The sequence below is a fragment of the Strix uralensis genome, chromosome 8 (assembly GCF_047716275.1).
Source record: "Strix uralensis isolate ZFMK-TIS-50842 chromosome 8, bStrUra1, whole genome shotgun sequence".
Taxonomy (NCBI): Eukaryota; Metazoa; Chordata; class Aves; order Strigiformes; family Strigidae; genus Strix; species Strix uralensis.
The window spans coordinates 11,166,903-11,192,340 of record NC_133979.1 but is presented as its reverse complement, the minus strand read 5'-3'; the positions used below and the strand labels follow the sequence as shown (position 1 = coordinate 11,192,340).

The following is a 25,438-nucleotide window of genomic DNA, read 5'->3' as shown; positions in this document are numbered from 1 at the left end:
GCAAATAGCAGACAGAGCTTTTTCTGTAAATGCGTGCCCTCTGTGCAGCCTTTCTCTGTTAGGTTTGCAGGGGTAGTTTCCCTCGCTGTGGTGCGCTCCAGCAGATTTGTCCCCTAAGCGCTGGCTGGGAACGGGAGAGCCCGGGCTGCCCTCCGCCGCGGGGACGGGCCTAAGGACCCGGGATTTGGTTTTTTTTTTTTTGTTTTTTGTTTTTTTTTTTTTTTTTTTAATTTTGATTTTATCTTATTTATCTTCTCTTGTTTTCCCCGGCAGACAGTACCTCGCGCTCTTCCGCGGGCGGCGCACGGAGGCGGCAGTGGGCTGTGCCACGCCGCGCGCGTTCCGCGGGGGCCGGTCCCGCCGGCGGCAGCTCCCGCCCGGAAGCGGAAGGAGGCGGAGGCGGGCGGTGGGCGCTCGGCGGCGTGCGGGTGAGTGCGGCCGTGGGCTGCGGGAGGCGGCCCGTCGCCTCCCGTCGCCTGCCGCCGCGGGACTGGCCGCCCCGATAAGGGGGAGGTGGGCGCGACGCCGCGCCGGGGCGGGTTTGGCGCCTCCGGAGGGTTTGGCCCGTTTGTAGGGCAAGAGCGATTCCGTATTTTCCATATATTCCTATCTGCAAACCATACATAGTAATTTAGTGCAGGTTTAGGTGTATTTGACTGGTGGAAGGCTTCTTGCTTTGCATTAGAAGCGAGTCGTAGCTGTGGGCTCATGCATAGCTGTAGTTTACACCTCTCCGACGGTTAATGCACCCTCCTAGCCAGGCTGCTTACATTGCCTTTGCATTGCTCTGAGCGTTACTCTCTTTTGCAAATGTGGCAGTCGGAGAGGTGAGTATTGTTAGGCCAAAACCACATCTTACTTGTCCAGAATTAGCGTCTATGTTTATTTTTGTCTTTGCCCATCTAAAAAGAGGCTTCCAGGTTTTTAATGAACTAAATAATCATGGCTAGCAGACACTCAAGTTCTCTTGCATCCCCTTATTACGGGAGGAATCTGAGTGGAAAGTATTAATTAGTGTGTTTTCTTCCAGTGTTTCTAATTCTGGCATGTTTCCATTCTTCCAGAGGCTGTAGTTCTGCTCTCTTTATAATGTTAATATACAACAGTGTTACATGAAGCAAGATGGTTCTTAGAAAATGTGCTGATGCTAGTTATTGATTAAATGTGTACCTTGTCTTCTGGGCTGAAGTGTTGCATCTAAGATGGTTGTGTAACATGCTTGTGTAAAGCATATGATTGTGGCATATTCGTGTTACAGGGCAGTGTGAATTAAAAGGCCGTAAGTCTTTAGTTGTATTGTGTGGTGTAAGAAGATACCTTTACTTAGGCAACTAAATTCACATAAAAATCACCTACTTGCATGTTGCTGACTATGAAATTGCTATGCAGGTTCAGAATAGAAGAGAATACTCTTTGTTATTGTCATTCTTCCTCCTCTGACTCCCTACCCCAAAAAATAGATGTATACCCACAGTTTGGTTCGCTGATGGTTGCCTAAGCACTAACATCTGGACTTAATACATCTCGGTGCAAGTTCAGAGCCGTTAGTCTGTGTTTAACTGCTGTTTTGCACCAGGAGGTGCTGGTCTGTTGCAGTCCTGATAAGAAGGGGACTCAGACTCTGAAGTATCATCTCGAATGGGACTTGTCAGAGCTAACCCTATAAAGAAAGAGGGTGGTGTTGATAATCTCACATCTCTTCAGGTGCTGGGAACCCCAAGCTGTGGAGCATTGGACAGACCTCCTCCGATTCACACGCAGCATGTTGGGCAGACCCTGTCCATTGAAAGGGTTACCCTGTTTCAGTCACTTGAGCTATTAGGGATTTTCTTACAAGAAAACAACTCTATTCATCATTTCTGCTGTCAAAGGATGCTCGCATGAGAACTTCCTGCTTTTTTAGGTAAAGTCAAGGACACGTAGGGTGGCATAATCGCAGGTACCAAGTGGGAGCTGCCTGCAGACCCCCTGGTAACAATTAGCTGCTGAGCTTATCCTGCAGCCATGGGTTGTGTGTCCCACAGCTCAGGCCCGAGGGCTGTGCTGTACATGAAGCACAGCACAAGACAAGCCTGGACCTACTCGGGTTGACTGTTACATGGATCACCAGCTCCTCGGTGTGCAATGGCCTTCAGGTCAGGGTCGCTCTGACTACACTGTTATGTGTCTCTAAAACAAGTGTGCTCTTTGGTGTCTGCTGTAAATCTACAAAAATACAGCTTGATCAGCTAAGCAAGAAATTGAAAATACAAACTTTCTGTGTGAACACGTCCATCAGCTCTGACTTAATTATCTGAGGAAAATTATAACAACATGGAGTAGGCAGAGCTATTTTGTGATGGTATGCCGTGTGAATGCTCTGCTTTGAAAACATCCATTCCTCCTACATAGTCAGCCATTCAAACAACACTGCATGCTTCCACTCTTGGTTTTGTTAAAAACAAATAACATTAATGAGTTTGGACACAGCTGAGCTTGGGAAGTAACTTCCTCAGCTTCTGCTGAAATCAGCTAGCCAGCTTTGGAGCTCATCCTGAATGTGGTTGCTTTTTAACAGTTTGACCAGAAATGTAGATTGAGGATGTTGGGACACACTGTAAAACCTTCCTTCTTGATAAAAAGCTTTACTGCTTTGAGCAGATTGCTGTTTGCAGCAGCTATAAAGCCAGCAACAGGTAATGGAGGATCCTGCTGGACCTTTGTTCTGTTGAAATTCACAAGGAAAATGCTTGGATATCACAGTGCTAATCATGAGAGAGAAGCCCAGGCTCAAAGTGCCAACTGACTTTGCATAATCTTTTTTCATTCTCCCTTTGGTAACAGAAGAACGCTACTCCTCTGTGAATTTGTGCTAAATCAGGTGTGTGATACTTTCTATAATAGCAATGCTGGCTATTGCATTCTGTTTGTGCTTGAAATGCATCTTATGGAAGAGTTGTGCTCTTCATCTCGAATTTCCATCAGAGCCCACATGCAGATTTTGGCAGTATGGGAGCAAGGAGTCTTTCAGCTCTTTAAAAAGATAGCGTCCCTTTCTGAATGAGCAGGAAGACAAAGTTATTTTGGGATTCAAAACACATAAATATGTAAGGGCCTACTGCATTTTAGCTCACTTTACACAGCTATTTCCAGATCTATGTCAGAAAGATTAAAGAAAAATAAAAATTTATATATGCAGCAGTTTTATGTATTCTGTGCACTGAGGTGTTATTTCCTAGTGTCCACCTTTGAAAGTGCCTCCATTTTGTCCTGTTTGCTAGTCCTGACTTCATGTCAGAGGGGGGTTTTTTAGTGTTTAAAAAAAAAAGTAGTCTTCTCATTTGGTAGCATTTGCCTGTTGCAGGTATATAACAATTCATAAACAATTATGCTTGTTGCAGATGTTTCTGGTTTTCTTCACAATGCCAGGTGGCCTTCATAATGAGCTGTAGTTCATCTCGAAGTTGGTGAAAATTGGGATTCAAGGGTGACAAAGCGCATATCTGGCATAAAAAGATGGGACTGATCCTCCAGCAGTGATGCTCTTTGGAGCATTTTTTTAACTTTATTTGTTGTTTTTCTGGGCTATGCCTTCATAAATGCCTTTACCATTCACTTCTAATCAAAACTCTGCCTGTCTCAGGTCTTCAAACCTTAACCTGCACCAGCTGACAAGATGTTTTTATCCTGACAAAATGGTTATTCTGACAAAATGTGTTTATCCCCAACTGCAGTGGTAATTAGAGCTTGGTTCCTGAGCCAGATGGTAGTGAATTGGTAAAAGAGAAAGACTTTGTGCAGAAGTCCTATGGAATTACTGTATACTAAGGACAGACAAACATCTCTTGCTCCCTTCTGCCTCCTCCATGCTTGTTGCTGATTTTTTTTTTAAAAAAAAAATCATGTTTTCACCTGAGCTTCTCTATTAGTTGTATGCTATTGCAGAATGCTTCCTTTTGTACTTCTCAACTCTGAGAAATCTTAGAACTTGTGCATTGTAAAGGAGAAAAGAGAATAAGAAGAAAGAGGAGAAAAAGGGGTCCTTTTCTAGTCTCTCCAGGGTAGCTATTAATCTCTTTTATATCAGTAAAAACTGTAAAGAGCCTGCTTCATCTTTATTCTAGCATCATGAGAACCTCTATGATTTTATTTATTTTTGCATGGAAAAGGTAAATTGTTGCAACTTACTGAATTGCTGCAAAACTTGGTTTGTTCTTCTTTAGGCAAAAATGTCTGCAGCATGTGACTTGGTTGCACTTCACACAGGGCAGAAGATGCCTCTCGTAGGACTGGGAACTTGGAAAAGTGATCGTGGCCAAGTAAGTAGAGAACAATATAATATTGTGCTCTCAACTAGTATTTGTGTTTTGAGCACCTTTTTTGAAGATCCCAGATGTGAGGCCTGGATGCTTTGCTTGAATGGTTTTAGTCTTGGGTCCACTGAAGTTAGTGCAATGTGTGTATGTATTTGCATGACTAAGGCCTTAAGGCACAAAAGAAGCAGCAGAAGATCCCTTAAGACTTAACCCAGGCCTCAGGCGGTGGTGCTCTGGGAGGTGAATCCAGAAAGAGACCAATGAGTGGGGTGAGACACAGAAAATGCTGTAGCCATGGTATGGTGCCTGACTCTTCCACTGGTAAATCCTCAGACTGCCAGTTTGACCAGACATCCCTCTGGCTTGGGCTGATGCCTCATGAAAGCATTATTTTGGGAGGCAAGAACTCAAGTTGTTCCTGTCCTAAGTCCTATTCCAGCGGTCAGCCCATGTTTAGCAGAAAAAGAGCTTGCTTAGGTCATCCTGATTTTAGGCTAAGAAGACTAATGTGTGGTTAGGCATTCACTCTGCTTCTAAATGCAATGAATTGGCAAACACCACTCTTGGAAACAATTCTGTGTTACTACAAACTAACTGTCTGTGGGAATGTTTGCGTGCTATGGGCTGTGCCTACTATTGTAATACTTCCCCTTGTCTGTCTTTTCCTTTCTGTTTCATTTACCTAAAAAGATACATTTCTGGGAGGGCAGAGATTGCTTTTCACAGCAAGTATGTGCAATGCCCAGCAGGTGTGTCCTCTTGCTTGGTGGAATTCTTGGTATTGTTTTAATGCCTTTTGGATTCTACGTACCATTGTATGTCTGTGCAGTAAATGCTGCTACTCTTGAGTTAGCTTCTTGATGTTTTTTTGAGTACACTGGATGACATTTTACTCATGACTGAGAGAGAAAGTTAGAACCCTTCTCAGGATGACCCATTGTGCTATTCTCTCATGCCAGCTAGAGGAAATGGTGGGGAAAAAAAGCTATAAAAATTGTATCTATTCAGAGCCATTTTATTGTTGGACTTCCTGTCCAAATAACTGTCAGGACAGTTGATCTGTTGGGAATAGAAGCTGTGCTAGTGTGGAAGCTGAGTTGGTGTGAGAGCTCAGTCAACCTCTTAAATGATGACAAGGATGAATGTTCAGCTCTGTCACTTAAAACATCAACTGACAGCTGAATTAAGTTTATTAACATGCAGGAACTTAATGGATTAATTTCTGTGCACTCAAAGCAGTTAAATGTGCATTGTCTAAAACAAATGCCTGAAACTAAACAAACATAATATGAATGCATTGTTTATTTTGTGCACTAATGGTTCTGAGGAAAGTGCAGTCTTATAAAAGAACTGGGAAATATCCTGCTTGTGCATAATTTAAACCTAATTCAGATGGATTTTGCCATAGTAAGCAGTACTTCTAGCAGCTGAACCCAACACGGGATGCAGCTAGCTTCTCTGGGGTCCCATGGAAGTCATTGGGAGTCACTTTTTAAAAATATCTACTATCTTCAAAGACTTATTCTTAGAATGTACTGAAGGCAAAATCTAGAAAGTGCAGTGAAAATGGCTAGAGTTACAGAAGTTGCTGCTATTCCTATGGAATAAATAAATTCCTGTTTATCACTCTTGAAAGTTCAGAAGCATAGCAGCAATTTGGCAGAGCATCCAAAAGATTTACCCTTAAAAGGACATGATGTAGTTCAGGGAGAATAATTGAATAATTGTAATTATGAATTGAAGACTAAGGGCTTAAAACATAGAGAAGCAGAAGAATTATCATTGATTATATTTAATCTAGCTGTTTCCTAAATAGAGGCTATTTATCAAAAGCACTTCTTTGCAAGGGCTGCATTAGAAGCAAGAGTGGAAGTGGATGGCTTTTAAATTATTTCAGGCAAATATTTTGGAGATCATAATTATTTTCCTTGCCAAGCTGCTTTTCAGTCTTGGCCTTACTCTCTTGAGTAACTTCTTTAGTATCACTGTGTCCTGGTTTAACCAGGACAGGGTTAAGTTTCCCCAGCAGTGGGGGGGAGCTCTAGCCGGGTTATTCAGATACCATGCGGACATCACATCCTGGCAGGTCACATTTTTCCTGGCGGGGAGTGCGGTGCACTCGTGGTTTTGTACATCGTGCTTCAAACTGCTGTATTTGGTAGCTATTTTGCTCTGTTCATTGCTATCACTATTACTGTTATTGTTATTGTTGTTGTTGGTTGTGTTGCTATTGCACTGTTGTATTAAACCTTTCCTTATTTCAGTCTTGGGGCTTTGTATTTCACTGCCTTTGTGGGGGAGGGGCAGGGGCAGCGGCAGCGTGGTCTCAGACCCCGGCAGGGGCTAAACCACAACACAGTGTTACCATTCCTGATCCTAAACAAGCCTTGACCTTGTAGCCAGATCTTAGCAGTCCACTACAAAGGCATCATTGCAGCCCTGGTCTCCTAGATGGTAAGAATGGGGAGAATTACTGAATCCAAACCCATGTTGGAAGACTATAGGATTTAGATCCTATAAAATAATAGTATGTTTTCCGTCTTACATGATCAAATGCTAGAAGAGAAATTTGTTTTATTATGTTAGCATAGGAACAAGATGGAGGACTATTGAATGGAAGGGAACACAGTACAGAAGCTTATGAACTGGCAGCATGAATGAGTTCAAAGAGAAGTCCATTCAGACAGGAGCATCAAGAATATCAGTAGCATCTGTTTTTTAATATTGGAGCTTGATTATCTGTAATCCTTTAATGCTTTGTTCTCTTCTTTCAGCTGGGCCAGGCTTTCAACCTGGAGGATTGATCCCCAACTGATGAACAGGCTAAACTGCTGTGGCAGAGGCTGGTTCTGTGGGGAAGAGAGACACAGGGCTTAGGGAAGTTGTATTTCTGTGTGAAGCTTCAGGGAAGCCGAAGGGGAAATGCGTACCTCAGAAAACCCATCGGACTGGGTTTTCTTGTGACAGGATTGCAGCTACGGAGGAGACTTTAGTTCTTGAAAGTTTGTTAGACAATATAGAGAATCCTGGTTACGTGCACAAAAATTCACTGCTGCTGGTATATATTAAGGGAATATATACCCTTCAGAACTCAACATCTGAAGGGTAGGAGGCAAAACCCTTTATTTTAGGGAACATCAGCTCTCATAAGTGGACATTACTTATGTGGTGGTCTGAGTTCCTTTTCAGCAAATTTTAGTACAGATGTACAAACTGTGATACAGCAATACTTCTGGATATTGCATCTGAATATCATGTGGACAGATGATCTGTTTTTTTTCCTGTTTCCCGTCAGCAGATGTACTTGGACTGCTGAAATGTGACAACTTTGCAGGAAGCAGGGGAGGCTGTCAGAGCCTTTTCTTTCCAAGTATTATTGCTGGAACTGTTAGTGATAGCTTCTTCATAATGGCTTGGGGCTGTGCAGAAGAGACTCCCTAGTCGCTTGAACTCTGTGTTGCTTGGAAGTATAAAGATGGCTTGTTAGTTTGTCACCTTGTGATGGGCAAATTGAACTGGAAATCTAGTAATGGATATTATAATGAATTGGGACTTGCAGATTCTGTTTCTCAATCTGCCCCTGATAGTTAGCAATATTATGTTCCTCCCATCTTCAAAAATAAAAGAGGGTGGGTGGGAAGGCCACGTCCCTTGCTGGATATATAAATGGGACTGTAGTTCCAAGGACTTTGCTGTACAATGAAGGAGAGTAAGGCTTCGGCTGCAATATTATATCTTGTTTGGGGCAAACCACTTCAAGAAAAGTATGTACCAGCTGACAAGACAGCATCAACAGTGATGCAAGGTTTAGGAAAGGTGAGTTGTGATGAAAGATGGAAGCACCTACAGTTACGTGGTCAAGAGAGATTTGAGAGAAAGCGTGCTGGCACTTTCCAAATGCACAAGAAGCCCTCACCAAGGTGAAGCTATGGATTTCATGTCTGTGAGGAACAGCATGTGGCATCAGGGCCATCTTGATTAGATGTCTAAAAGGCTTTGAACATAAAGATAGCTAAGCATTGGAATAGACTGCCTGTCACTTACAAGAAGGGTTTTGACAAATGTGTATAGGAGTGGTTTAGACTTAGTTGGTCATGCTGTAGGGCATGAGGATAGACTAGATGCTGTCTCAAGATCCTTTTCCACCTACTTTCTGTGGTTATATGATGCTAGGTTGGTGAGTCACACTTAAGCTGCGTGACTCAACTTGCCTAATGTAAAATTAATTTACAGAATCACAGAATCATCTAGGTTGGAAAAGACCTTGAAGATCATCCAGTCCAACCATTAACCTCACACTGACTGTTCCCAACTACACCAGATCCCTAAGAGCTATGTCAGCCCGACTCTTCAACCCCTTCAGGGATGGGGACTCCACCACCTCCCTGGGCAGCCCATTCCAACGCCCAACAACCCGTTCTGGAAAGAAATGCTTCCTAATACCCAGTCTAAACCTTGCTGGGTTCAACTTGAGGCTGTTACCTCTTGCCCTATTGCTTGTTACTTGGTTAAAGAGACTCATCCCCAGCTCTCTGCACCCTCCTTTCAGGGAGTTGTAGAGGGCGATGAGGTCTCCCCTCAGCCTCCTCTTCTCCAGACTAAACAACCCCAGTTCCCTCAGCCGCTCACCATCAGACCTGTGCTCCAGACCCTTCACCAGCTTTGTTGCCCTTCTCTGGACACGCTCGAGTAATTCAATGTCCTTTTTGTAGTGAGGGGCCCAAAACTGAACCCAGTAATTGAGGTGCGGCCTCACCAGTGCCGAGTACAGGGGTAAGATCACTTCCCTGTCCCTGCTGGCCACGCTATTTCTGATACAAGCCAGGATGCCATTGGCCTTCTTGGCCACCTGGGCACACTGCTGGCTCCAGTTCAGCCAGCTGTCAATCAACACCCCCAGGTCCCTCTCTGACTGATAGGTCTCCAGCCACTCCTCCCCAAGCCTGTAGTAATTTAGTAATTGCTCCTTCCATAGTGGTATTGACAGGCTAAACTAAAGAATATACGTCAGTTTGAAGGATCCTGTGGCTATTGTTACTTTACAACACCGAATACCCAGAAGCATATGAATCTCCAACTGCTTCTGTTGTCTTTTTTTTTTTTTCTGCCCCTCAGGAAGTGCATGTTCCTGTCTAAACATAATCTCAGAAATACAAAACTTTCTGTTAAAAGGAAGTATTCATTTTAAATTTACATCTATCTGTTATTAGTTACCCCCCCCCGCCCCGAAATGCTTTTTTTGCACATTTTCTCTGGATTGATTGCCTTTTGTGTGGAACAGGAACTCTCAGTTCACATTGGAATGCCTTAGTAGACTGAGAGTAGTTTACACAAATACGGATTTTGCCCAAATCCAAAACTTAAATGAGTAGTCCCAGTTTTTCAGTGCTAGAAATTTATCAAAACATGCTGATACAGAAATATGGCCTCCTGTTTATTGCTTGAAAAGACATATTTGGAGTGCCTTATCCTTATTTTTCTGAGAGGTGCCTACTTTCATTTTATGGCAAATTTTGTGCACGTTTGGATTAAAAAAAAATATTGTCCTGATAGAGGAAATGGGGGATTAATACAGACAAAGGACACAGCTGTTTTTCCTTTCCTTTCTGCCTCAGCTCCACAACTCTTTACCTTTTTGGAGGGTGGATATTGAGTCTTAAAAGCCTTTAATATGTCTCAAGTGTTTTCAGAATTGCCACGACATTGACTTTGTAGTGACCTTGTGAGGAATGTCTTTATCAAAGTGAAACAAGGACTGTAAATACCATCTTGCTAGAGAAAGGAAGAGCTTACTTCACTGCTGTAATAGAAGTGCTTTGTCATTCTGGCTAAGGGAAACTGGTCTACATTCCAGTTTTCCTTTCAAAATGCCAAAGAACACAGTCAGAATTTCCTGTGTCTGCCTTTACTGCGGTTCTTGACAAGAAAACCAAATTAAATCCACCAGTAGAAGAGAGATCTTCTTCACATTTGATTCCCCCTTCTCTTTCTGTAGCATCTAGAAGCAGGGCTGTATACATCTTTAATTGGTGTTAATAATTTTGTCAGCTTTAAAATTGAAAATGCGGGTAGTTTGATTAAGTTGAAAGAAATCAATATCTCTGTAGCCTTTGTGGACATATTTTTTTTCTAATCTCTTGACAAGAGAGACATAATCTCTATAAATACATTAGGGCCCTATTGCATCAAGCCTTATACACAGAGTAATTTACTATCTCCCACAGTCTCAAGAGACAAGTCAGTGAAGAGCAATGTATAGAAATCCCTGAACAGATAAGATATACTCTTACTGTAGCACTTCAGATGGATAGATGTAAAAGAGAACATGCGCTTATTGTTCACTGGAAGTTAAATGAAATAGATTTTACTTAATGCTCGTCAACCTGACAGGAGATAATGATGACACTGAAATCTGTAGTAATTCTTTGTTCTTGCAACGGACGTGTTGCTGTTGACAACACCTTCATTGCCAGCAATGTGGAAGGCAAAATGCAAAGTTGCAAGCACCATCAAGAGATCCCCTACAGGCCATGGGTTAATATTCAGCAATATAGTGACTTCCATTTTTGTGCAGTCGGCGAGAATGAGATATGAAGGGAAAATATGCCATAAAATACCATGATCTTAGAAATTAAGTGTTAGCAGCTGAACCAAATCCAAACTCTGGCAATTTTTTTTCCTTTACTGGGAGAGAGGAGGTATCTTCCAGGCTTGACTGACATTGATTGATTGATTGGTCTGCTGGTTCCAGAAGTTTGTCTTCCTAAGGCATGATTTATTTGAAAACTGCTTCTTAAAGCACGTTTTATATTTAAGTGTGACAACTCTAGTTAAGAATGAATCCCTATTCTATCTTGATGAGTTCTTGCATGCTTGGCCTGTGTGCATGGTCTGTTTTCTTGTAACTCTTGGAGCATCTGCTAGCAATTATCTTTCCCTCCTAAAGGCTGTGCCACAGAGGACCATATCCTACTCTGTTTGAATCTCATGACCTTATGTAGACCTGTGCTTTGGGGGTGTTCCTCACTAAGGCCTTAACATTTTGTTTCTTCCAGTCGTGTGTCCCTTTTCACTGATTGCTTTGGATAATCTGTTTCTGATTACAGGTGAAAGAAGCAGTGAAATATGCCCTAAGTGTGGGTTATTGCCACATTGATTGCGCAGCAGCTTACAGCAATGAAGCGGAGGTCGGTGAGGCTTTCCAGGAATGCCTTGGGTCCAACAAGGTAAAAACACAGGAACTACCATGCTGACTGTATGTTGTATCAAAACCTACAACTGTGACCTGAAAGTAGACTGTAAAGTTAACATTTGTGGCTTTTCCTTCTGGTCTATCCCAGCTGTTCATTATTAATCAGGAGCAGGCATGGAAGAGGGCTTTCTCTCCTCTATAACTGTCCTGGCTGTTAGGAGGAGAAAAGATTGTCAGGAATATTTGCATGGAAACTACAGAAAATGCCTTTTTTTACATTTCCCTGTCCCCCTCCCTGCAAACTATCCCAGTTTGGTTGCTCAAAAAATTGGAGGTTCCCAGAATCACTCGTTAAAATGGAAAATATTTGCTGTGATTTTTATGAAAAGTTACTCTAGTTTGCTGGTTTAGAGTAGCATGCAGTGGTGGTAGCATTCGGTGACTGTGGGTTTTTTGGTTATAGATCAAATATGAGTGAGTAAATAAGTACTTTTTTTTTTAAAAAAAACCTGATTGCCTGTGAAGGTTTGGTAACTGGGACTCTAGGGCCTGCAGTGAGAGGCTATTTAGCCCATAGCCTAAATATCAAGTAATTTGACAGGCATTCCTATGAATGACCTGAGGTGGAATATTAAATTCATCCCCTTGCCCTTGTTGGCCTGAGGGCCCAGAAGGATTGCCTGTACAGCCTTGGAGCTCCTGGAAATAAAGTCCTTATGTTCCTGCTTTCCTGCTGCTCTTGCCTTGGCTTTAGGGCAATCTCTTTGTTATGTGATTAGCTTGAGAGAGCTGTTTTCAGTTTGCCCCAAGGATTCCTTCCTACTAGGTATGCTAATTAATCTAGGGAAGCATAGGACTCTCTTCTTCAGTTCCTATTAGCTAGCTAACTCAAAACTAGAATTTTTAAAACACCTTTCTCTTTGAATACAACAGTCATATGTGAAGCACACAAATAACTGAATGGCTGGAGGAGAGAAACTAAGCAATTAATCATTCCAGCTTCTATAAAGTATAGACATGAGTGAAACTTGCTCCTACGTAAGTCAGTAAGAAATGCCCTCTGATGGTGTTCTGTGCTTCAGCCTGCCAAACGTGATCTCCCTCTTGTGTTTTATACTTTTTAGTTAACCAGCTTTCCATTTGTTTCATTTCTGCATCTTACCCTTCCGATACAGGGTACAGGGTGCTCAATTCTTAGTGTGTTCCTCATAGAACCTAGAAACTCAAGTGAGGAGGTTTGGGAAAACTTCTGTTTATTTTCCCACACTCTTTCCATGAGAAGCATTCTTTGTTTATAACATGTGATGAGTATAAACTAGCTGGTTGTGCCTAGATTATGTGAATTGTTAAATAGAAATTACAAAATTTACATATGAACAAACTGAGTAATCTTTCTTTTGGTCACATCACACTTAGCAGTGGCTTTAAGCCTTGAATTAGAAAGTTTGGAGAAGAGTGTGGGTGTGTGTGAAGGGGATTGTTTTGTTTTTCAAAACTTCTAATAAATTGCTAAGTATTTGGTATACTTTAGGACTTGTAAGTGTGTATTTCTCTTGCTCTTCTCCATCCAGTATATTTTTGAAAGGTTTAGCTTGCAGGTTGCATGTGTTACCTTTTTTTTTTTTTTTTAAGAACTTAAATTGTTCTATTAGTTTCAGAGCTAGTTGGGGAACTGTTACAATTCCCTTTCTGAACTTCTTCCAGTAAATTATGCTCTCCTCCCTTTCTTCAAGGTTATTAAAAGGGAGGACCTGTTTGTAACATCAAAGCTCTGGAATACCAAGCACCACCCAGAAGACGTAGAGCCAGCGCTAAGGAAAACACTTGGAGATTTGAAACTGGATTACCTGGACCTGTACCTCATGCACTGGCCTCATGCCTTTGAGTAAGTTTTACCTGGAAAGGGCACAGAAAGCAGAAACCCCAGTTTTACATAAGTGGCTGGTGTTATGTCCTGAGGAGCTTCTTTCTGGGCTGTGAATTTCTTCCTGTGTATACTGCCTGCAAGATGTTTTTCAGTGTGGGTAATAGTATAGAGCCACGAACTGTCATATAGACACTCTTTTCTACCCATAACCTGTACACTTACTCATATTTGGTCCATTCACAGAAACAATTGTTCAAATTTCATTCTTCTTTGAATTACAGTTGGGCGAGAATTTGTTTACTGTTAGATTTATAGCATGTCTGTAAACATACTGTAGAGGAGACAAAATTTCTGGTTTTGTGTAACAGTATTGTAAATAGAAGAGAGACAGTTGTTCTCATTATTTAGGAATGATGAGGCTGGAAAATGTGCGTTAAGTCTTCATTTAAAATCTTTACGCAATTACCTAAATTTTGTAATAGTGGGAACAACTAGGTAATGAAATTAGGATCACTAAACTTCTGACAGTTTGGCATGGGTACCAGAGTTAGGTAACTGAAAGTAGTCTAACTGGGAAAAAGTAGTAAAGCTTTATGGGACAGGTTTCTATACTGAAGCTTGCCATCTTACACTAGCTGAAAATTTGGCTTGTTGTGAGGTAAAATCTTTGTCGAGTTTAAAATATATTAGAAGTTTAAAAGAGTCTAGTGTCTTTGTCTAGGCATTGGGGAAGTGTGACAGCTATTCTCGGTTCTGCTGTTGACTTACATGGTAACCTTGAGGAAATCCTGTCACTGCTTTGTGCCTTAGTTTTACTTATCTGTAAAATGGGAATTAAGTGCTTTGTAAAGATAACAGCACTTTTCACTAATAGTTATTAACTCTACTGGAGTGGCCAAGCACATGCAGTATCATGGTGGTGTCTGTATGAGGAGGGAATGAAAGTCACTTCTTATGACACTTTAATTCTACGATCTGAGTAAATATGAGATGAGAAAGTTCTCCAGTTAAACGCTAAATGCACGTACCCTACAACCCCATCAGAAGCAGAATTGCTTGCTTTATTTTCTTGTAGATGTGGAAGCAGTTCCACCCCTCTACCCCTACAATTAGTAAAAAGGCAGGGGGGGAATAAATCTGAGCAGATGTTTGCATGGAGACTTCACTCAACAGGGGAAACCCTGTCAGCTTAAGGGGTTTCTGTCTGTTCTGCAAATTTGAGAACATTTTTTTCCCCTTCTAGTCATACAAACTGAGTTTTGCAAAGCATACAACACTAACGGTAATAGGAAGGACACTTAAAGTATAAATATATTCCTCAGCATAACAGAATGAGGAAGTGTTTTCAACTAGAGCTGATTTGGAGGAAGAACTTTTAAAAATTCCCCCTATTGTGAAACAGGTTTGTTTTCCAGTTGATTGAAAAAAACCCATTAAACATTGCTTTGATATTAACACATAACACAAATAATGATGTATATTTAGATATTACTAATATTTAAATGGGCTTGATGATGTGGAAACTTGACAAAACTGATGTTCTAATAAAGCAGTTTTATGTTTTCTCATGGGGAACTATTCACTCTACAGTTTTGCATTAGCTCTACTTCAACTTTTAATGCATGGTTAACTATAATACCTACTGTATTGGGAAGCTAAGCAAAAGACTTATTTACACAGAAATTAAAATGGGCTTCTGGATGAAAATCACTGTGCCTTTAGGTCTTGGAAATTAATCTCTCAATATATTTACTCTTGACATATGAGGCTGCTTTGCTGAGTTGGGAGCTCAGGTTTTCAGACTTGGTTTTGGTTCCAGATCTATGAAGGACTTGAACAAGACCCATCTCCCCTTGTCCCCAGCTACTGCCATTTCTTGCACCATTCACTGCTTAGCTAGAGCTACAGTCTGAGATCTGAGCGAGCCGAGTCCTGCAGTGGTTCTGAAGCAGCACTCTTCCAGAGGGATTGCTGCCATCCCTTCAAGCATGTACTGCTCAGAGAGCAGTCACAGCCCTTTGGCTATGGTGGTGTCACCTGGCATAACCAGGTTCTTTGTGTTTCATTGGTTTTGTTTTTAATTTTACTTTTTAAATGTGTTGGTATGACTAACTGGAAACACACCCGACCTACGGTCAACATTGTCAGGTTTAACCAGGACAAACATGTACGTGCTAAGACCTCTGCGAGAATCTGCACTTGTATCGAGTGCTAACACTGCTACAGAATCCAGAGGGAGTGGGAAAGCCAGCAGACTTTGAATGCAGTCTCTCCTAGATAGCTCTTAAACCAAGATCCCTTTGGTAGCAGCTCCAAACAGACCATGAAGAGTTTTAGTCCTCCCTCAAAAACAAATTGAAAAACTGAAGTTGCCTTCTGAGTTGCTGCTCTCTGAATCAGCTGTTTTGCTGGGATCAAAGTGTGCAAAGAGCTGCTGCTGTGTATACGGTGGCTTATCAGTTCTGTGTAGTCACTACCATATAGGTAAGTAGTTTAAAGTACTGTATAACGAGTTTATGTAGGAAAGACTGTATGTGAAATGATTTCTTAGAGATTAAGTCAGCATAATGGAATTCAACAGACAAATTTGCTCAGTTTGTACTCTGCCCTCCAAACTACGTCTAAGCTTTTGCAAATACTTTGAGGAAAGTTTCTTTTAGTGAAGAACTCACGTAATATAAATAATGTGGTATATGTACTTATACTTTACGTTTGATGCTCTAGGCGAGGGGACAATCTCTTCCCAAAGAATCCTGATAACACGATGCGTTATGATTACACTGATTACAAGGATACCTGGAAGGCTATGGAGAAGCTGGTAGAAAAAGGTCTTGTAAAAGCCATTGGGCTGTCAAACTTCAACAGGCGTCAGATCGATGATGTGCTAAGTGTGGCTACTGTCAAACCAGCTGTGCTCCAGGTAAGATGAATTAAGGAGAGGATGAATACCTTTCCTGTGTGTCCATAGGAGTGAAGAATTTGCAAATGAATGCTACGTGTTTAGCAAAAGGGGTGCAGCTTCTGTTGTACAGGGAAGAATACAGCTGGCTCTGCTGGAGTAGGCACACAGAGGCAGTCTTTCCAGGCAAAGTAATTTGTTGGGGAGGAGGCCTCTATCCATCTTCTGTGGCCTCTTATGCCTGCTTAATTAAACAGCTCTGTGGAAGAGTTCATCTTCCCTGTGAGGATCATTATACTCTATAAGACAGATTGTGAGGGAGTGACTTGAATCCCTTCTATAGAGAGCTTCCTTGCTTGTTGGATGATCTGTTTGGTACATGGAGAAAATCCAGCACTTGAAACTTAGACAATCTATTCTCCTTTTCCTGTAAACTTAGCTTAGCCTACCAGACACTTTCATTCTCTTTAACTTAAACCTTAACCTCATAAGGTTTTCCAGAATCTGTAATGACCTGTGATATGTTTGGTTCTACTGTGCTTTTGACTTCCTGTTTGTTTAGAGTTTTGTGTTGGTATCTGTTCTCTAGGCACTCATTGTGGGTCATTTTAATAGGTAGAATGCCATCCTTACCTAGCTCAGAACGAGCTGATAGCTCACTGCCAGAAACAAGGACTGGTTGTCACTGCCTACAGTCCCCTTGGTTCTCCAGATCGCACCTGGAAACACCCGGATGAGCCTGTGCTTCTAGAAGAACCTGGGATCAAAAAACTGGCAGAAAAATACAGCAAGTCACCTGCACAGATCATTCTCAGGTACAAAACAATTGTGAGAGAGGGTGGCATTTGGGACCTGGCCTTAAAGCAAAACATGCAAGCTAGAAGGAATCTACTTAAAGTAGATATCTCCCCCCGACCCCGTCAGTGGGGAGTCAAAATCAGAGTGCCAAAAGCAAACCCCATTTGGTGCTTGTCTTACAGAGTTGGTAGAGTTGGTCCTGGCTTAGGGCAAGTGGATGGACTAGATCTGAGTGGTCTATTCAGGGCCTGGATCCATGCCTGGGACACTTCACTACCTTTTCCTCCAGGGAACAGCAGTAGGACAATTAAGGCAGCAGTGCACCACGTTTGAGTGCTGCCTACTGAATTTGCAGAGGGTCGGTTGCTTGAACCCTTGAGCTCTTGCTACTGCATTCAGATGGGCTCCCAGGAAGAGGGGCTGAGGAAGGGACCTTCCTTCTTCACACTGAAGAACCGTTTGCTGTTTTGTTTTTATATAGCAAAAGCCAGCTGCTGGATACTGGGAAACAAGATGATTGAGTGATATCCAGAATATGATCAGCACCTTGTAAAGTAAAACTGGACTTCTGTCCTCATTGTTTTTGTCTGGCTCTGTATCTATCAGTTATCACTAGTACAGTCTTGAGCAGCAGCAAATTACCCTGCCAGCTGAACATGTTCAAGACTTCGTACTCAAACCACTAGACAGGCACCTGAGGGATTTGGGTTTTCTTCTACTTTCTTGGTGGTTGTCATGTTAGAACTTGTATAAAATGCTCAAGTACATTTTTTTTCCTGACTGTTTCTCGGGTTTCTAGCTTAAAGCACCTGAAACTTGCTTGCTTGTTCAAAGGCATGAACATCTTCCTCTCATTGATTAGTCCAGTGGCTACTGTTTTGCTTGAGCTTGGACATACTGGGTTCTAACACAATACAGTCAGCCCTCTTCTGAGTATTTTTATTTCACATAGAAGTGTAAGTAGCATCTCTGATGCCACAGAATATTATTCAACCGAAATCAATATCGCGGTTCTTGGGCTGCACGCACAGAAAATCTCTCTCCTCCTCCTCTTAACAGATGGCAAGTGCAGCGCAAAGTGGTTGTCATTCCCAAGAGTGTCACTCCTGCTCGCATTCAGCAGAATCTCCAGGTGAGTTTAAATGGAGGAAAGGAGTTTCAGCAATGGCCTTTCCTGTGAGTAATACACTGTCCTACTACTTGCAGAACAACAAGCTGAGGCACTTGGTTTGTACTTATTCATCAATGTATGCACATGCTTAGAAGGGAGGGTAAAGATTTTTAGAAAACAAACTTGATATGTTTTAAGCAACTAAGTGTGTGAGTGTGCATGTGCACAGTCTTGTTATCAAAAAGTAAAGAATGTACTTTGTAAAAGTTAAATATCTTTACTGAAATTTATCTGAAATACAAATTTCTTGAACAAGGGAGTCTCCTAATGATGTTCAGTGTTCTTATTTATGAATAGCAGTTGTTCTACCCTGCAAGTGAGGGCTGGTGACTATTTTGGCAGCAAACTGTCTTGTAATGATGCTGAAGGAATAGGATTAGTGTGATTCAATCACTCTGACTTCCAGTAATTTGGAGGGAAGTGTCTGAATCACCCCGGTGATCTGTTTTTCAGCCCTTAATCATACAGATGGGCTGGTTATGTGTTTTAAGCTAAGACTTGTTTCTGTAAGTTACTTCCACGAAACCGAGTTCTGCCATGTAGTATGCTGCTAGAAATGTCAAGAAACTCAGTACACTCTGCAGTTACTTGAGGTTTAGATCTACATGGGAACAGAATATTTGACTGAATAGGCAGCACGTACTTGGAGGAACAGTCACACTGCTTTTTGTCTTTGTGGAAGAGTTCTATGCAGTATTAGTGTAAGCTTAGAGTTGGCAAGTGTATGAACACCTCAGGCTTTAAGCCTTTGTTTTGGTGTTTGTTATACAATTAGTTTAATTGCAACTTCATATTTATAAACAGAAGACAAGCTAATGCTGTCTGTAGCCAAGATTTTTACAGATGCATAAATTCCGTTGATCAGAGTTGCATAGAAATCCCTCTGTTTGAGGCTCAGACTTAGCAAAGTTGCAGCTTCTGAAGGTGTTTGAAATATTACAGGTTGCATTACACTTAATTTACTTGGGTTTTAATATTAGGACCTTGCAACTCTAATATAGCACATAGGTTTTCTTTTTGAAATTACAAAAGAAATATGTAACTACAGCTTAATAAATTATTCCACTCTTGTGTGTGTGCATGTGTGTTTACCTCGGTTACAGCTGTGTTGTTGCACTGTCATCTGAAATTAAACACTGAAATAGTCAGCAATGTTTCAGATCACTGCTGCTGTTCCATTCTGTCCTGGGTTATTGAGAAGTGGAACCTTTTTGCCTTTTAAGTCAGCTCTATTGCTTGTTGATCTCTGGAGAAATTCACAGCACAAGGGGATGGTTGTGACTTACAAAGGAAACAAAACCAAGAGGCAAAACTCAATATCAATTAAATATGAAAAACCTGTGGTTCTTGAATAAAGCTTCTTGCTTTTGTTCTCAGGTGTTTGATTTCAGCCTCACAGAAGAGGAGATGAGCCACATTGGAAGCCTGAATAAAAACTGGCGCTATATTGTGCCAATGGTTACGGTAAATTTCTCGTGTTTCTATTAGTTTTCATTATGTGCCTGTCACCACAGCTTGGGCATTACTCGTAAGAACACTTCATCTTTTTAGGGTATCTAAGATGAAAGAATTTTTCGAAAGCTGGGTACAAAAAAGGTAGCTTTTTGAAAACTTCTCTCCTCTGTTTTGGCCAGTGATGGCACTCTAGAGTTCTCATTACTGTCCATGGGCCTTGAAGCCAAAGTCCCATCTTATTTCAAATCTCACCAAACTCCTGCTGATTTGTTCTTATGTACAAGTGGGCTAAGGTCCATGCCATTCCTCCAGAAGTACTCCTTGTTCCAACTGTCCCTGTCTACTTTATACCATAAATCTCTAAGAACAGTGAAGACTCACGGTGTTGTTAGTTCTCCACATCCATCGTGGAAGTCACATGAGGGAATTTATCTGCTCCCCTCCACTGGATGTCCCCCCTTTGAGCACCTTCCTCCACTGTAACGAGTTCGGCTTAGGCTGTTGTATTTTTCTTCCCAAATCCATTATCCACAGCATCTTTTAGCATCAGTAGTTTACTCTGTCACATGAAACCTTACCTCATGTGCTATCAATTGCCAGTCTGTTCTTAGAGAAATCAGTCCCTTCAAAGTGCTGAAGTCCTCTTGGCCTTTCTTTTCTTATATTAAAGGACCTAACCTTGTTCCTTTCCACTCACTGCAAAAAAAAAAAAGTCAATGCCTTGTTGTCTCCTGTCTTTATAGTATTCCTCATTTCTTACTGTCCTGCTTTTGACTATACAATAGAGAGCTGTTGCCATTCTGTGGTGTGTCACCAGCCAACAACATATGGCAACTATGCTGTAATGAGTCTGAAGTGATTTATCCCTTCTCTTTCATACAGTACACTGCATAGACACAGTAGGTGTCTGCAAACTTGGAAGCTGTCAAGCCTACCTTTGCCTCTCCAGCAGTTTGTCTGCCTATAAATTACTCTTCAGTAGTCAGTGGCTACTGGCTATGGGAATTACTTGGGAAAAGCTTTTCTCCAGGATTTATCATTGAGGTTTTTTTGATTACTTGAGAGCATATCAGTGACTAGTCCGAGTTAGAGAAGCTGTGAATGTGTGGTGAATGACTATCTTGTATAAAGGGTAGATATTTGTTACAGCTTTCACTGTTATCATGCTGGGGCTTTACAAGAGCTTCAAGGCCATGCTTTTAACTGTATAGTTGCTTCAGTATGCGTGCGTAAATATAAACCCCCATCCCTGCAACCAAAATTATCTTTGTTTATGGATCAGGAGTCTGTACACCAAACTGCAGGTTTAGCTGGTGATCTGTGTGAGTGTGGTAGTGACAAGCACACCTGCTGCTGACAGGTGTGTTTCAAGTGTTTTGCTATTCATGCTGCAAACAACGTTGTTTTGTTAATGAAACTGCAAAATACATTAGAATATAGCCTGGCTTGGAGGAGCTGGGGATAATTCGTGTGCTTTTGTTACCCAGGAGACCTGATCAGATCACAGTGATTCACAAAGGTGAGATGAAATAGAGTTCAAAGTCTAGCTCATCCAAATAGAAAAAGAGTGAATGTGATGCAGCTGGGCTTCAAAGATATTGCCATGTTGTCAGGTAACAAGACGGGAAGAAGCAAGATGAGAGAATTAAAACACGACTCTGTAGCTGAGATCTTTAGTGGAACCTTTTGTCTCCTGCCCATCCCTTCTGGGCTTATCAGAAAGAATTCTCGTCAACTGTGAATTGAAATTCCTCTCTAACCTTTCATGCCTATCTCCTCTGTAAATCTAACTTATAGTGTCTGGATTTCAAAGTGTGATATGGCAGTGATATCAGAGCTCCTATCATAACTGACGAGACAGTTTTTCCTTGCTTTACTTCACTGATATATAACCACAAGTTCTTATAGTTGTGCCACTCTTCTCCACATTGTGTTTTGTTTAAAGCACGAGGAGAGGCTCTTACATTGCATGAGACAATTTAAGTTGCTTTATACTCTAACAGTTCATTGTCTGGATAGAGGTTGGAAATCACCTTGCACCAGCTTGAAATCTAAACTTTTAGAAACACATCATTGGCCAAGAAGTATACTTAAGTGAAACTTGAATGAGTAGCAGGCCAGAAGAGGAGGAGTGATTGATTGTGTTGTACATATGATGATCTGTCTATTTTTATCGTTAGCTACTGTTGACCTGCAGTCTGTTCACTGCTGATTTTAGCCCCCTCCTCTCAAATTCCTGGGGTAGGCTGGAATCAGCTATGTGAAACATTGCTTCTGGCAGTTGCTGTCTTGGCATGCTGCAAAGAAGAGTGCTTACCTGAAGAGCTGTTCTGTATACGAAATATGCAGGGGGAACAAACTGGGGGGGAAAAAAAGAGGAATATGAATTCTAGGAACATGAGGAAGTTGTTGGCTTTCAAAGAGAATATGAGGAAACCTGAAGATACTGTGGTACTTCTGTCCACAGTTTTAAGGATTGCCTTCAGCTGACAGCTTCATTTCAGTTTTATTTTAATCTGAGCATCAGTCAAATGTTAAACCTTAACATCTTAGTTTTCTGCTCTGTAGTGCCCCCAAGTGACTAATTTTACACTTCAGTAGTCACTGTAAACAATTCATTACTAGGGATTCCAGTTGTTGCTTTGAAATGCAGGTTTTATACTGAAAGCCAACAGAAGGACTTGCTAGTGGATACTTGGTTTGAAAGTCCCTGTGATTATCTCTGCCCCGTAAGATTTTGAGTGACCTCTAACACCACATTTATATAAATGTGATTTTTATACATATGCATAAAAGTCAATTATTGCTCTAACATAACTTTTATTCAGTCATTAGTCACTTAGTATAAGTTTTAGCTGAATTATGCTAGTCTGTCACCCAGGGAGGTGTGTATCTCTTTGCCAATGTTGCACCTAAATTTCCGCAAATGTTACAGATGAGGAGCAAGGTTTTACCTTGGTTCCTTGAAGTCGGGGGTGTTACAATGGACTTGGTGCAACCAGAAGTGCAACTTGTGCATCTGAATGCTTAGAGGTGCAATGTAGGAATTGAGACTTCTGCATGGCCACGTCTGCTTTTGGGCCAGCCTGAGCTTCTGTTTCATTATCTGCGAATATCGGTTTCAGTATTCCCATGTTAGAGCTGAAGAAGCTGGTCTTCTGTGGAAATGTTCTGAAACAAAAAGTGCTCTGAAGGAGTTCAGTGACACTATTAATGCTTCAGTATACGACCCTGAACAAGTTACTCAGTGTGTTTCATCTTACCCATCTGCAAAATTGGCAGCCGAGCAACTCTCTATAATGGAAACATGGGCAAAAGCTCCGACTCCAGTAAAGTGTTTTGACGTGTGCATGTTACAACACTTACTCAATAACAGCTACAAGGCAAAAGGCTTTTAACTATTCTTAATCTAATTCTTCAAGCCTCAGCAGCTTGAAAGACCCTTGCTCTAGGCTACAGAAATCTCCTTTTTTAAATTAATTTTAGAATTTTTCTTTCAAGAAGTGCTAAGAGGACTCATGAGTAGAGGGAACAGCTCTTGTTTAAGCTGAAAGACATCCTCCCAGATGTTTGGGATATGAAGATTTAGAAATCTAAACCATGCAGGATTTGAAACTGGGAGTAAGAATGAATTTTTATCTTCCTGACTCAAGTCTGTCTCTTTACTTCACAGGTGGATGGAAAACTAGTAGCAAGAGATGCTGGACACCCCCATTACCCTTTCAATGACCCCTATTAACTACTAGAAAATAAGAATAACATGCTCCTTTGCATGCCTTTCCACAAAATAATTGTTGCCACAATTTGTCAGAAAAACCTGTTCAAATAAAACCTTCCTTCCTGAGTAGGTTTACTTACAATGTATTCTAATTGACCTCCTTTCTGGAGATAGTGTAGCTTCCATGTCAAAGTTTGTGGATTTATAACAATGACTGCAAACTTGCTCCTGGAAGCATCAAATCTTTTGGGGATTAGATAAAGAGTGGGGGAGTCTAAATCAAGTTCCAAGCATGTCATTATCAGGCTAGGGCAATACTTGGGGTTTACTGCCTGTGAGAGAGTTTTGAAAGCTTTAGTTATTACCATGAGGGGAGAAAAAAAAAAAGGGTGAAGGCATGAAAGCATTCTAAGACTAAGCAGCTGCTCAGCCATCAACTTTTTGCCTGTAGATTTGAGGAGAGTAAATGCATACCCTGGAGCAGGCCTTCAGGGCAGTTCTCTCTGCTTGTCGCATGGATAGGTTTCAGCTCTGACAATAGCGCTGATCGTTCTATCACAAAAGCCTCAAGAACTTTTTAGCAAGTCTTGTAGAAAAACATCCTGCTTTTCCCCTAAATTTGCCCAGTGTCTCTTTACCAAAGATTTCCAGTTTGAGTTCTGGAAGGTCACAAAATCAGTAAGAGCAGTGACCTGTCAGAGGGCCCTGTCCATTTTAATGTCACATTTTTGACTGCTGCCTCGTTGGTACTTGGGAGAGCTGGTTCTGTCTCCTGTTCTACTGCTGACCCACTGGTAGCACTGGGCAAGTCACTTGCCTTTCCTGTGCCTCTGTTTTCCCACTTGCCGTGTGTCTTTGTTACTCTCTGGCAGGGAATTTACTGAGTGCTGATACACTGCTGAGCAGGACTGGAACTCTTAACAACGGTTTTATTTTGTTTCAGTCTCTTAATTATCTGTCCATCTGAGTACAAAGGGCAGGAGGTGTTAGTACCTACCTGTGCTCCGATGGTGATACCTTCTGTGGCCTTAGAAATGTTAACACTTTGTTTTGGTTTTCTCTACCTATAAAATAGAAATAATGCTCATTTGCCTTTGTGCAGATGGAGTAGCAAGGCAGAGTTTCTAAAGGCCTCTCAGATTTAAAACAAAGGAACTCTTTCAGATCTGTTGATGCCATTCAGAGACAGTCATAGGCATGACTCCTCATTTGCTGCCAGATAAAGAAAGCTTAACTGACTGCAAGTGAAATAAAGAACACTCTTTTTTTCCCCTAGCAATAACAAACATAGAATTAGAACAATATTCCTCTGTATTCAAATAGTTCAAAAATTAAAGAATTAAATTTTTTTAGCATTTAGAGTAGGCCTATAGTAAAACTATATATTAATCTCAAGCATAATGCCTCCTCAAGTATTTCCTGCCCTGGGCCTCACAGCATGCAGCCAAATGGGAACAAACCTGTTTATCGCTTTTTGTAATCATTATATAAAATTTAAAGAACTTCTGTTCCTCAGTAAAGTGTTTCCTAATTTCTGCTGAATTTACCTCAGTGGAGAAAGCCATTACAGCTCAGTTAGGATTCTTTACTAGACTGGATGTTTTCTTCTAAGGGAAATGAAATCCCTGTTGGCTTTTTATTATTCTAATCAAACACGGGTGACTTTGAATACGGTTCTTACTGCAGATCAGTAGGGAAGCAATTTTACTTTGAAGGTGCTATGTAGAATGTTAACAGCAGTCATCCTGCCAAGTGGCTTTTGTTGCATGTATTTCCACTTGCATGTTTGAATGTCTTAAATAAATACTGTACTCGGTGTATGACTCTGAGACTTTTTTCCCCTCTGTAACGTGAGGGCCCCAATTAACTTTTTCTTGTTACTTCTCTAATCAAAAGCAAGTGGGCAGAGAGAATTCCCAAGAAATGCAGATTAATTCTGTCTCTATTAAACCCACCGTTCCCAGCTCTGTTACTGCATGGAGTAACATAGCGCAGTTAAAGCTGGTGAACTTTTATCTTGAAATAATGCAGGGGGAAATGAGC

At 41.3% G+C, this 25,438-nt stretch overlaps 1 protein-coding gene across 3 annotated transcripts; it reads left to right on the top strand.

Annotated features, from left to right (window-relative positions):
- The first annotated feature begins 290 nt into the window (after window positions 1-290).
- Window positions 291-25,215, top strand: AKR1A1 (aldo-keto reductase family 1 member A1). Of its 3 annotated transcripts, none has more exons than XM_074876169.1 (9): window positions 291-428; window positions 4,203-4,298; window positions 11,402-11,521; window positions 13,221-13,372; window positions 16,079-16,274; window positions 16,869-17,068; window positions 18,111-18,183; window positions 19,600-19,686; window positions 23,351-25,215. In XM_074876169.1, the coding sequence occupies exons 2-9, from the start codon at window positions 4,209-4,211 to the stop codon at window positions 23,414-23,416; spliced, it is 984 nt and encodes a 327-aa protein (XP_074732270.1). In that variant the 5' UTR covers window positions 291-428; window positions 4,203-4,208; the 3' UTR covers window positions 23,417-25,215. The 3 variants fall into 3 exon arrangements, with proteins under 3 accessions (XP_074732270.1, XP_074732269.1, XP_074732268.1); XM_074876168.1 differs by lacking the exon at window positions 291-428 and adding an exon at window positions 1,958-2,135; XM_074876167.1 differs by lacking the exon at window positions 291-428 and adding an exon at window positions 2,843-2,860.
- Window positions 25,216-25,438: the final 223 nt, after the last annotated feature.

Excerpts from the sequence above, each read along its gene's own strand:
- AKR1A1 (XM_074876169.1), top strand. The coding sequence starts at position 4,209 with ATGTCTGCAGCATGTGACTTGGTTGCACTTCACACAGGGCAGAAGATG. Across the intron at positions 16,275-16,868 it reads TCAAACCAGCTGTGCTCCAG|GTAGAATGCCATCCTTACCT; the intron begins GTAAGATGAATT and ends TCATTTTAATAG. Across the intron at positions 19,687-23,350 it reads ATATTGTGCCAATGGTTACG|GTGGATGGAAAACTAGTAGC; the intron begins GTAAATTTCTCG and ends TTTACTTCACAG.